The 12,280-nt window shown below is 41.8% G+C and overlaps 1 protein-coding gene across 1 annotated transcript in view; it reads right to left on the bottom strand.

Moving 5' to 3' along the window:
• Window positions 1-12,280, bottom strand: part of CMYA5 (cardiomyopathy associated 5) — a 46,681-nt gene that overhangs the window by 26,667 nt on the left and 7,734 nt on the right. Inside the window, exon 2 of the mRNA XM_057405458.1 lies at window positions 732-12,207. Within this exon, the coding sequence (XP_057261441.1) occupies window positions 732-12,207 (11,476 nt within the window). The remainder of the gene's footprint in view (window positions 1-731; window positions 12,208-12,280) is intronic.

Below are 12,280 nucleotides of genomic sequence, written 5' to 3'. Positions count from 1 at the left end.
GTTGTTTTCACAAGAACTGCTATTTAATGAAGAATAGCTTTGCAGGAATGAAAGCATTTTCACTAATATTTATAGCAAAGGACTGGGCTATTGAAATGGAGGGTATTTTTATCTGTCTTTTAGAGTGGTACAGCTTAGCGATAGTGGAAAAAAATAGGTTTTGTCTTACCTGTGCTACAGCTAAAACACTACTGGCAGAAAAGAATATGAACTGAACAGCAAATGAGGATGGTGTTTCAACAGATCTGTGTAACTTATCTAACATCTCCAAACAACCAATACAAGTAACTAGGACAGGGAGTATTTATGATGATACTGCTCCCCATATATGGAGGTTTCTCTACCTTGTCAGGTGAAATGAACAGCCTTTACTAAAATTACCTTTTCATAGAAACAACACTCTTTCTCCCTTTACACACAGAAACCAGAACAAACTTACACAGGTGAGGAGGCTAAAAGGTGAGAAGTCTGGTAACAGCTACATATAAACAAAGTCATTCAAATTTCTGAACAAATAAAAATAACAGCTTATCAAGCTTAGGACTCTTGAGAATACCTTAATAGGATAGTCTCCCTTCAAGATCTCTAACAGGTCTTTAGGAATAGTTTTTGTTTCATAGATACTGTGACTTAGACTCGGAACGGCTCTCTGAAGTTTCTTCCCTGAAAACACAGGAGGTCTGGAGAAATTTGCCTCAGTATCTCCATCCCTCACCCAAATTAATTCTTACCTTCATCTTGGTTGCAGCATCATCTAGTGTTGTAACTTCATGGTCTTTATGTTCTCCAAAAAGCTTGTCAATAGCAGATATCGGGCATTTGCAGTGGTAACAATATGTGTCTGCTTGCACTTTCTTTAGTTCTCTTTTTGGGCTTTCAACTTGAGGAATGTTTGTTGCTGATTTTTCAGGATACATCACCACAAAGCCTGAATCTTCAAGTTCAACAGGTGTTCTTTGCTCTGGTTCATCAACAAATTCATAACTATCACCAGCATGCTCAAAGGAGTCCCTGTCTTCAAACAATAGCTCCTCATGTGTTAATTGAGATGATATTTCATCTTGCAGAAGTTCTTCTTGTGTAATTACATCATAGTCCATTGACTCAGCAAGATCTTCATAAACGTCAGGGTGCTGCTCCTCTCTTTGCTGAGTGTCTGGTTTCTCTGCTTGCTGAATGGTGGGGACACAGTAAAGATTTTCTTGAGTATATTGATCATCTTCACTGTCTTCAACAGGAGCCCTGACAAAAGGGACATATTTTTCCATTTGAGGAACTGCTGTTACATTGTGCTGTTGTTCCTGCTTATCACCAGCTTCTTGATATGTAGCTGCCTGATAATCCGCTGGTTGACCATACACTTGATGACTTGATTGCTCTGGCAGCTCTTCAGTTGTTTCTACAGGTACATTTTCTTCTTCTCTTTGTTCACTCATGTCAGTTCTTGCACCTGAAAGAACTACATTGCTTCCAAAAGGAATGGCATGCATTGGTTTGCAAATTGTTGCTTTAATGTCACTGTCAATCTGGATGTTCCCTCTCTCCACAACACTCATTTCAGGCAGAACCTCAGTTCTGACATGCTCAAAATTACCAGGACCCTGTTTGTGTTTGTCCTCAGGAATCTGAACTGAAATTCCTCCACTAAAGGATTCATCTTCTGGCATCTGATCTTTTTCAGGCCTTGTGGCCTTGCTTGGAATTTCATCTTTAAGAATGTATTTTTCAAAATATATTCCTGTTCCATCATCTGTGTCTGAATTTCTACTAGGGAAAGATGCATTAGAATTACCACTTTCCTCATCAGAGGGAGTCTCATCCTTTGTCTTTTCTCCTACTGCTTCTGCATAGAGGTCCTTATATAAAAATGACAGAGCAGGTGGCTCTTCTAGAAGCTCTGGATTAACTGCAGCAACAGTGGTAGGGAACAACAGAGATCTTTCTAGCACTCCTTCTTCTGAATCAAAGAGTGGGGTCCCTGGTGACTTCCGTTCATCTTCTAAAGTTGTAGCACTTTTGCTGCTAGTATCAACTGATTTCTGTAAAGGTAAAGGATTTGAAACATCTGCATAAGACTGAATTTTGCTTTCTCCTTTCACCGTACCATAGAAGACTTCATCCAGATCCTCAAGTAAGGAAAACTCCTCTTCCAAAGTATCTCCCTCAGTGCTTTCTTTAAAAGACGTGGTTTCTTCCACAGCTTCATTGGGATCTTCTGTCACAAGAAACAATGACCTTGGTCTTTCAAAATGTGGCTTAACTTGGGATTTGTCATCAATCAAAGTATATTTTTCAAAATAATCCATATCAGCCATACCATTATTAGGATCCAACACTGCATAATCATTGTTTTCTGTCAACATGGGATTTTCTTGCATTTCTTCAGTTTCTCCAACATCATCATTTTTCACCAGTTCTTTTGGTTCATGGCTTGCAGGTTTTCCCAACACTGAACTTTCTGAAATTTCTGTGGCTGTTGCAGAAGCTTGAGCTCTATGGCTATCATCAGCCACTTTTCTTTTAAATGAAGGATTTGTTTCTAAGTATTCTAGTTTATCTGGCATGTATTTACTTTCTTCTTGATCCACAGAAGAAATATGTGTAGGAACATGAATATTGAGTATTTCATAACCTTCTGAAATGATATTAAACAAATCTTTTTGTTCAGTAGTCTCTGGAGCATGCTGACTGCCTTCTAAAACACTTGCTTGCTCTGTTTCTTCCTCTTTTCCTTTCAGGTAATGTTCAGGCACTTCAGATACAGTGTCTACCTCTGGATGTTTCATTGCTTCCATTTTTGCAGGGTTTCCAGTACTAGTTTCATGCTCTGGAACTTTATCTGGACCTGGATTATCTCCTACCAGAAATGGTATATCATACCTCTGTGTTCTGTGATTAGTGTCTGAGGACATTCCATACGAAATTGCACTTGACACAGAACTAGAAACTTTAAATATATGTCCTATATTCTTTGTAGCACCATGAACTGTAAGTTCTGTGCAACTTCCAGCTGGGAACTGTTTCAATCCAAGTTCAGAAGTTTCATTTGGAGAAAGTTGATCTTCTCTCCTGTCTACTTCTGCAGCTCTTATTGGACTAATTGAGCGAGCCTTCACCTCTTCTGCCAGCCAGCTAGCTAGCCCAAAGGATGGAGTATCTGGCTCCTGCTTTTCATCAGAACTAGAGCTAATGGACTTCCTCTCTGCTGAAGAAAGGCTTCCCTCATAATAATGTTGAGGTTTTTGTGTCACAGTTTCATTCACAAGATCTGATGAAGCAGCTCCCAGATGCTCTAAGGATGCATGCTTTTGGTCTGCAAAATATCGTTGCATTTCATGTCTATACTCTCCTTCACTATAAATGCCTGAAACTGTGTTAGATTGCTTTCCAAGCATGCCTACTACCTCAGATACAGGTGGAATATTTTGTTTCTCTTCATCATCAGTGAAAGCCACGAATACTGACTTTTCAGGTAATGCTTGAAAAGGTACAAATGACTCTGGTAACACTGCTTGCCAGTCTGCTACAGCAGTTACCTTTGACTTTGTGGTCACCAACCTTGTCACTGTCTGCACATCAGGTTGCATTTCTTGCTTATCTTGCTCAGTAGGGAATTCAGGGGGATTTATGAGCTGCTCTGATGACAAATATTTTGGGTCCAACAAACTATCTTGAGGTTGTTGCCCATCTGGGCCTTGTGTGTGCATTAGAGATGTACTCTCCAACTGCACTGTCTGCAGGCTTGATGGTTTAGGTGAACAGAGCTGAGTTTTCTGCAATTCTTTGTCATCATATGGTGGAATTACATGTTTACGCTCTGATTGTGCAGACTGTGAAATAACTGGCTGCATGCTTTGCTTTTCTTGTTCAGCAAAGGACCATGTGGGAACCAAATACTCAGAAGCTAGTTTTGAATAAGGTGGAATTTCTTGCCGAGATGTTTCATCAGCTGAATAAAATGGAACTGGAGGTCCAGACCCCATTTTTGAAGGTACAGTTAAATAATCTTGACTTTCTGGAGTTTCTGTTTTATCTGTAGAATATGGTAAATTTAACTGTTCAGATTCTAATTGCATAGATGTATGGAAGTAATGCGGAGGCTGTTCTCTCTCCATTTCAGGTAAATTTACATGTTCAGCCTCTGACTGTGCAGCCAAAGGCAAATGTTCATTTTTTGTATTCTCTGTTTCTTTTCTTACAAAGAAGAAGCCTGACTCAGGCTGAGCAGTTTCTGACTGCTCTGTTTTACAACAGGTGTAAGATAAATCTAAGTGCTTGGGGGACAGGTCTCCAGTTACAGATGAAGACTTTGGACTTCCTTCTGGTTTTGTTTCAGAGACAGAACGTGAAACACCCAAAGGCACTGTGTGTTCAGTAAGAGATGAATACAGTTGAATTTTTTTACTCTCTGCTTCCTCAGTGTAAAAGGAAAAATCTTGTTGTTCAGTCTCCAGCTGAGCAGTTAGAAATGAAGTAGGCCCACTGTCTTGCTTCTCTGAATGTCCTGCTCTCAGTAGGGTCATTTCATGCTTTTCTACTTTGTCAGTAGAACATAATAAATCCGATCGCTCAAAGTCAAGTTTTGCAGTTTCAAGCTCCTTAATGCTGCCAGAGGTATATGATACAGAAGTTTTTTCTGGTTGCTCTGTTTCAACAACAGAGTACTGCAAATTAGTGCTCTGCAGTTCAGTTTGGGCCCCATCTGTCCGCTCTGTTTTACCCGTGAAATATGGTGTCTCTGGATGTCCCAGCTGGGCAGTCTGTGGTTGTTCTTCTTTGCCATGGGAATGCAATAAATCTGGTGGCTTCATTTCATGAGTTTCTTCCTTGCCAAGAGGATATGAGAAATCTGGACATTCTGATTTTAGTTCTTCTGGTTGTGACTGCTCTGATTTTCCTGTGGAATATGAAAAATCAGAAGGTACAAACCCTGCTTGTGTGGTTTCCTGTTCTTCTGGTTTGGCAAGTGAATGTGATAAACCTGGTTGCACTAAGTCCAGCTGTGAAGCTGGTTTTTGCTTTTCTTCACTAAGGGACTGCAAAAAGCCAGGCTGGGCCATTCCCTTTTCCTCTACTTTGCTGAAGGACTCCAAAAGCTCTTGCTGTTGCAATACTTCTTGGCAAGGTTTCGAGTGCTCTGAATTGCCAGCTGGATAGGATATATCCATTTCTTCTACCTTTGGTTGCTCAATTTCATGGCACTCCTGTTGACCAGTAGAATATGAAACATCTGGATAGTTTGGTTTCCGAGGAGTAGCTTTCTCTTCTGTTCCTCTAACAGGACAAGATAGCTGTGGATGCCATAACTCTGGTGATACCATTTCTTGTTCTCTTTTGTCAGAAAAATGCAATGAACTTGTATGTTCCAGTTCACCTTGCTCAATTTGGATTTCATCTGTTTTACCAAAGGCGCATGTTAAATCTTGTTCTAAGTCCATTTGTGTTGCTTCTTGTGACAGTGTTTCACAAGCAGAATATAATGAACTGGGAAGCTCGCACTCTGGATGTGCCATACCTTGTTGCTTTGTTTTTCCAATGGGATGGGGTCTTACAGGCTGCTCTGATTTCCACTGTGTAGCTGCTGGCTGCTCTGTTTTGTCACTAGAATATGACAAATATGGATGCTCAAGCTCTGTTTGGGCTGTTCCTTGCTGTTCTGTTTTGCCAGTGAAATGTGGCATGTCCTGATGCTCTGCTTCCATTTGAACAGTTTGTGGTTGTTCTGTATTCCCAGGGGAAGATGGTAACTCTGGTTGTCCTAACCCAAGTTGTGTGGTTTCTTGTTGCTGCGGTTTATGAGTGGAATATGATAAATCTGAATGCTCCAACTCTTGTTTTGCCATTTCTTGTTGATCTTTTTTGCCAGAGGAATACAAGAATTCTGGGAATTCCCCTTCCAGTGCGGCCCTATATGATTGTTCTGCTTTGCCATGAGAACCTGAAAACATTGGCTGTTGCAATTTCAGTCGTACTGTTTCTTCTGGGTATAACGTACAGCTTCGCCTCTCCTGTTTGATCTTCAGTTGTGTATGTCGTTTTTCTTCACTAACAGAAGAGGACAAATCAGGGTTCTGTACTTTTGTGGCATCTGAGATATCTGGATGTTCAGACTCCAGTGGGGCAGCCCATGATGGTTTTGTTTTGACAGAAGGCTGCAGCAAATCATGTCCTTTCAACTCTGCCTGTGTCATTTTATGAGGTTCTGCTGTGCCAACAGAGAATGACAAATCTGTATATTTTGATCTTGCTTGAGAATTTTTCAGGCCTTCTGCTTTCCCCATAGAGCACTGCAGCTCATGGTGTTCTGCCTGCATTCCTCCATCTTCCCATTGCTCTTCTCTGCTCAGAGATGATGAAAAATCACCTGGCTGGTCCTGCTCTGATTGAATCTTTTCATGTTGTTGTTCAGCGCCAGTGGAATGCAATATATCTGGATACTCCAAATCCACTTCAGCAATTTGATGTTGCTGTGTTTCATCCATTGAACATGATAAATCCATTATTTCTGCCTCTGATTCTATGATTTCATGGTGTTCTAATCTGCTAGCAGATAAATCTGAACAGCTTGATTTTGCATGTGCAGTTTCTTGTTCTGCTTCACTAACAGAGTAAGATAACTGTGAATGTCCCAGTTCTGGCTGTGCTTTCTTGCCTTGTCCACCTTTTTTGAAAGAATGCAAGAAGCCTGGCTGCTCCTCTTGTGCAGTTTGTGCTTGTTCTGTTTTGCCTGGCCAAGGTGATGTATCTGGATTTCCTAACACCAGTTGTGTAGTTTCTTGTGTTTGTGTTTTATCAATGAAATATGGTAAATCAGGATGCCTCGGCTGTGGTTTTGCCATTTCTCTTTGCTCCACTTTCCCACTATGAGATGATGCATCTGGGGCTCTTAGTTTCTCTTCTGCAGCTCCTGGATGCTCTGCTCTGCTGACAAACTGTCCCTTGTTAGGGCATGCCAAGACTGTATGCTCCATCCCTCGCAGACCCACTGTGTCAGCAGGGGATGCCAAGTCTGCATGGCCCAGCTCCAGCTGGGCAGGTGGGAGTTGCTCTGTTTTGTCATGAACATAGAATGCACCTGGCTGTTGCAACCCCAGCTGAGTCGTTTCCTGCTCTTTGTCAAGGGAACATGTCAAGGGAACAGGCTGTTTAGGTTTCACCTGCGCAGTTTGCAATCCTCCTGCTTTGGAAAGGGAATAAGGCAAGTTGCAACCTCCCTGCCCTGGTTCTGCCAATTCTTCTTCTTTTGCCAAACCCGCAGAATGGGCCAAATGTGGAATTTCCACTTCTGGCTGAACTGTTTTCTTTGCTTTTCCAAAGGGGTAGGTTTGCTCTGTTTCTTGTACTCTTCGTTGTACCTCTGTGTTGTCCAGAGGATATATCACATCAGTGTGCTCTGCCTCTTGTGATGCCATTTCATCATCTGACCTGTCAATGGAAAATGATAAATCTGGTTGTTCCAAGTCTTTCTGGGCATGTTTTAATTGTTCTGTTTTACCAGGAGTATGTGATAACTTGTCTTGCTCTGACTGTTGTGTTGTGGTTTGCTTCTGCTTTTCTCTGCCAACAGAAGTTTTTCTCTGTTTCTGATCCAACAGTACTACTTCTTGTTGGCTTGTCTCATCAGTGGAATGCGACAAATCAGGATGCTTCATTTCCCATGCTGCAATTTCTGGATCATTTGGTTTGCCATGGTAATATGTCAAATCTGGATATTTTGAATCTATTTGTGCTGTTGGGGGAGAAGCTCTTTTTCTGGCCACTTCAGGCAATTCTTGATTTTTAGACTCAAACTCTTCAGCTTCTTGTTCCTGGGCTTTACTAAAGGAAAATAGTAAGTCTGGATATTTTGAATCCAGTTGTGAAGTTTCTTGCTGGCTTCTTTGGCTATTGGAACATGACAAATTTGGGTATTCAGATTCTACTTCCATTCTTTCATCTTGTACTTCTTCACCCAGGGTTCCTGGTGAATCCAAATGTTCTGATTGTCGTGTTTCTCTCTTGGAGTGTGAGAGCTCTGATTGTCCCCACTCAGGCTCTGCGATGTTGCCTGGTTTTGTTTCACCACTGTTGCATGAAAAATCTGGATGTTCCATCACCACTGGTGCAGTTTCTTGCTGCTTCAAATGAAATAGTAAGGTCGGATGTTTCAACTTTTTTTCTTGTTGTTCAGCTTTGCTGAACAAATCTAGATATTCTGAGCTCATTTCCATTTCCAATGGAGCTTCTTTTCCAGTGGAAGATGGCAAAAATGTTTGCCCCAGCTCTCGAAGTACTATTTCTTGTTGCTCTGTTTTGCCAGTAAAATGTGAAGGAAATGGTTGCTCTAATTTGTGTTGTGTCATTTCCTCCTGCATTTCTGTACTTACATAAAATGTCTGTTCCTGATATGCAGCCTCTGTTTGCATTTCTTCTTGTATTTTTCCTCTGGAAGAATATGGCAAAGATGGATGCGCTAGCTCTGGTTCAGCTATTTCTTGCTGTGCCAAAGTAATTTGGTCTATGACCTGTGGCTCTTCTTTCTGCCAACTTTCTGCCAAATCCGAATACTCCATTTCCATTTGCATAGCTTTTTGTTGGGCTGTTTCCTGCTGTTCCAGCTCTCTTTGTACTATATTTTGTTGTTCCATTCTGCCAGAGGAATATGATATATCTGGCTGGACCATGTCCAGTGGTGGTGTTTCTTGTTGCTGACTACCAGGAGTGGAACAGGAGGGAAGCAACTGCTCCTGCTCCATCTGTGCCACTTCCCAGGGCTTTGTGCTGTCAGTCGTATGAGAGGACACCAAAGATGCTGTCTCCACTCCTTCTTGCATTACTTCTCCAGTGGTAAATGAGAAACCCTGATTTTCTGAAGCTAGTTGTACATTTTCATGTTGCTGCTCTTTACTAAAAAAACGTGATGGCTCTGGGCCTTCTGAGTCTCTTTGTACAGTTTCCTGTGCTGTTTCTCCCTGGGAATATGGTGAATCTCCTTGTTCCAACATTGGCTGCAGTATTTCCTGTTGTTCTGTTTTGCCAGTGGAATATGATGTCTCTGGCTGTTCTGCCCTCAGCTGTGAGGTTTTATGTCGCTGCTCTTTTCCAGGAGAATGTGACAACACTAGGTGCTCTGAGTGCAGTTGAGCAGTTTCTCCTTGCACTCCCTTGGCACAGGAATACAGCTTACCTCTAGGCTGTGAATCCTGCTGTACAGGCTGCAGCTGTTCTCCTTTATCACCAAAATATGATGCACGAGAATTGTCCAAATCTGCTTCTGCCAGTTCTTGCTGCTTTGATTTGTTCATGGGATATGGTAAATCCGAATGTGTTGTTTCCATATAACCAGTTTTCTGTGTCTCAGCTTTATCTGGATGTACCAGCTGGATTTCTGTAGTGTTTTCTTTCTCTGCTTCTTCCATCAAACATGATAAATCTGAAGATACCTGTGCGAGCTGTGCTGATTCTTCTTGCTCTGCTTCTTCAAGGGAATAAGACTCTGGCTGTTCCAGTTCAAAAGGAACAGATTTTTCTGTCTCTGTTTCTCCCCCAGAAAAGAAAAACTCCTGGTGTTTCATTTCTAGCTGTGCACTTTCTGATTTCTCCACTTCTTCCCTGGAAAAAGAGAAGTCTGGATGACCCATCTCTATCTGTGCATTCTCCAATTTTTCCATTTCTTCTCTGGAATATGGCAAATCTGGGTGCCCCATCTTCAATTGTCCACTTTCTGATTCTGCAATTTCTTTGCTGGAATATGAGAAATCTGGGTGTTCTGTCTCCAGGTGTACCTTTTCCAAATCCTCTCTTTCTTCCCTGGAAAAAGAGAAGTCTGGATGCTCCATCTCCAGCTGTGAACCCTCTGATTGCACTGTTTCTTCTCTGGAATATGAGAAATCTGGGTGCTCTGTCTCAAATTGCGTACTTTCCAATTTCTCCAGTTCTTCCCTGGAAAAAGAAAAGTCTGGATGCTCTGTCTCCAGCTGTGAACTCTCTGATTCCACCATTTCTCCTCTGGAATATGAGAAATCTGGGTGCTCTGTCTCAAATTGCGTACTTTCTAATTTCTCCAGTTCTTTCCTGGGAAAAGAAAAGTCTGGATGCTCTGTCTCCAGCTGTGAACTCTCTGATTCCACCATTCCTCCTCTGGAATATGAGAAATCTGGGTGCTCTGTTTCGAGTTGTGTACTTTCTGATTTCTCCATTTCTTCCCTGGAAAAAGAAAAGTCTGGATGCTCCACCTCCATCTGCACACTCTCCAATTCTGCTGTTTCCTTCTTGGGAAAAGAGAAGTCTGGATGTTCTGTCTCCATCTGTGTCCTCTCTGATTCCAAAGGATTTTTGCTGAAATATGAGAAATCCGGATGCTTCATCTCCATTTGCACATTCTGTGCTTGTTTGGTTTTTTCAATGGAAAAATCAGGGTGATCCAAACCTACTGCTTTATTTATAGCTGGAGTTTTCTGAGTTTCTTCTGTTTCTGTGTGAACAGGATATGAAATGCCAAAATATTTAGAATCTATCTTTTCAGGAATAGATGGTTTTAGTTCGATTCTTTCCTTCTCTGTTTTCTGAAGAGAGGATGAAAAGTCTTGTTCAGACTTTGTTTGCTTCTCTGTGTGAACGTTTTGGGTTTCCAGTGGTGGGGTCTTTTGATCCTCTTTCTTTTTAGCAGAATACAATAGACCTGGAGGCTCTGTTTCTGACAGTGTTGTTGCTGAAGGATACTCAGTTTCTTTCTTCTCTGTTTCATCTGCAGAATGTGGTAATAACATTTGTTCAGACTCAGATTGTGCAGTTTCTGGTGACTGAGGAATAACATCCTCCTGTCTTGTTTCAGATAGAGTAGAATATTTGGATTTAGCTGATGGAGCACTGGGTAAGTGAGACTCAGCTGCTGACTTCTGTGCTTCCCACTCAGGATGTTCTGACACAGATGCTGTAGGCAAAATATGCTGGGTACTTTGCCTATCTAATTCCTCCACAAAATTGTCTGAAACAGACTGTGGTGCAGAACTGGGCTGAAGTTCCTGCTCCTTCGGTTCATCCAGATGATCCGATGCTTTTAGCAAGGATTGGTCTGGTTTCTTGTTCGCATTTTCAGCCGAGGGAAGAGGCACTTGTTTCTCTGATTTATCACCAGACTGTAATGAAATGGAAGTTGTTTGCTCTGGTATTTTGGCCACAGGTGAATGATCTTCCGGCTTCCTGGCTTCTTCAGGAGGGCAGTCTCTCTCTCCAGACTTGTCCGAGTCTCTTCTTTCTTCATGTTGAAGAGTTTTTTCTCCACCAAAGCTTGAAAATCTGCTTGGTTTATCTTTCGTTTTAGTGGGTTTAATATTTTCAGGTGAAACATCATCTTTAGCAGTAAGCCACTTTTCAAGGGGCACTGTTGGTGAAGAATAGCTTTGATTTGCATGTGCTGTGGGTTGTTGTCTTTGCTCCTTTCTTCTCTCCGATGGTGTTTCAAGATTTCTGCTTCTTATTCTCTGAAAAGGTTTAGGATGTTTTGCTTCTGAAAGTGAACGGAACTTCTGCAATCTTTCTTTTACTGATGTTTCAAGGAACTGTTCAGAATCTCCTGAAACTGAGCTGCTTCTCTGGATTCTGGTTTTCTCCAATGCCCCAGTGTCTGGCGCAGTCCCTCCAAAAATTGAGTTGAACAGCTGGATTCTAGCTTGTACTGGCCCTCCAAGGATTGGCCCTACTTTTCTCAGTCTATTCTCTCTAAATATTGATCTTATTGGAGCACGTTTTACTGGCTCTTCTACGATGTCCTCTGCATCTTCTTTGTCATCCATTTCCACATCTGTATCTTGTGCTTCCACCTGCTCAACATTCAGCACGGAGGCCTGCACATCTCCTAGAACAGTTCTTGGTTCTTGCCTCTGCACTCCAGAAGAGTCACGTTTTTTATTGCCCTGGCCTCCTTTCAGGCTCATAGCCATCGGTGCCCTATTTGAAGGTTTGCGCCTCCTTTTCCGAACAATCTTACCTTCATCCATAATAAAGATAACTTTTCCTGGAGGAGAACCTACCGGTGAACTTTCCATGCTGTAAAGATCAGAAGTTGTACTAGTTTCTGAGGCCCAGGGAGTAGAACACCTGCTCGAGCTGGTTTCCCAGGTTATCCCGCTGTCTTCACTTTGAACTGTTACCATAGAAAAGGAAGGGTTAGTCATGATGTACTGCAGCTTGGGTTTCACATCTTCACTTTGGATAACATCTTTTAAACTAAAAACAAAAAAAACAAAAGAGAAAAACAAAGCTGTAAAAACACACAACAAATTAAATTACTGCAGTAAAC

Source organism: Pezoporus wallicus, unplaced genomic scaffold, assembly GCF_028554395.1.
Source record: "Pezoporus wallicus isolate ANWC-B61680 ecotype Strahan unplaced genomic scaffold, APGP_CSIRO_Pwel_v1 scaffold_2696, whole genome shotgun sequence".
NCBI classification, from domain to species: Eukaryota; Metazoa; Chordata; class Aves; order Psittaciformes; family Psittacidae; genus Pezoporus; species Pezoporus wallicus.
Note: the sequence above shows the minus strand (reverse complement) of the source record. Positions and strands in the feature narration are given on the sequence as shown.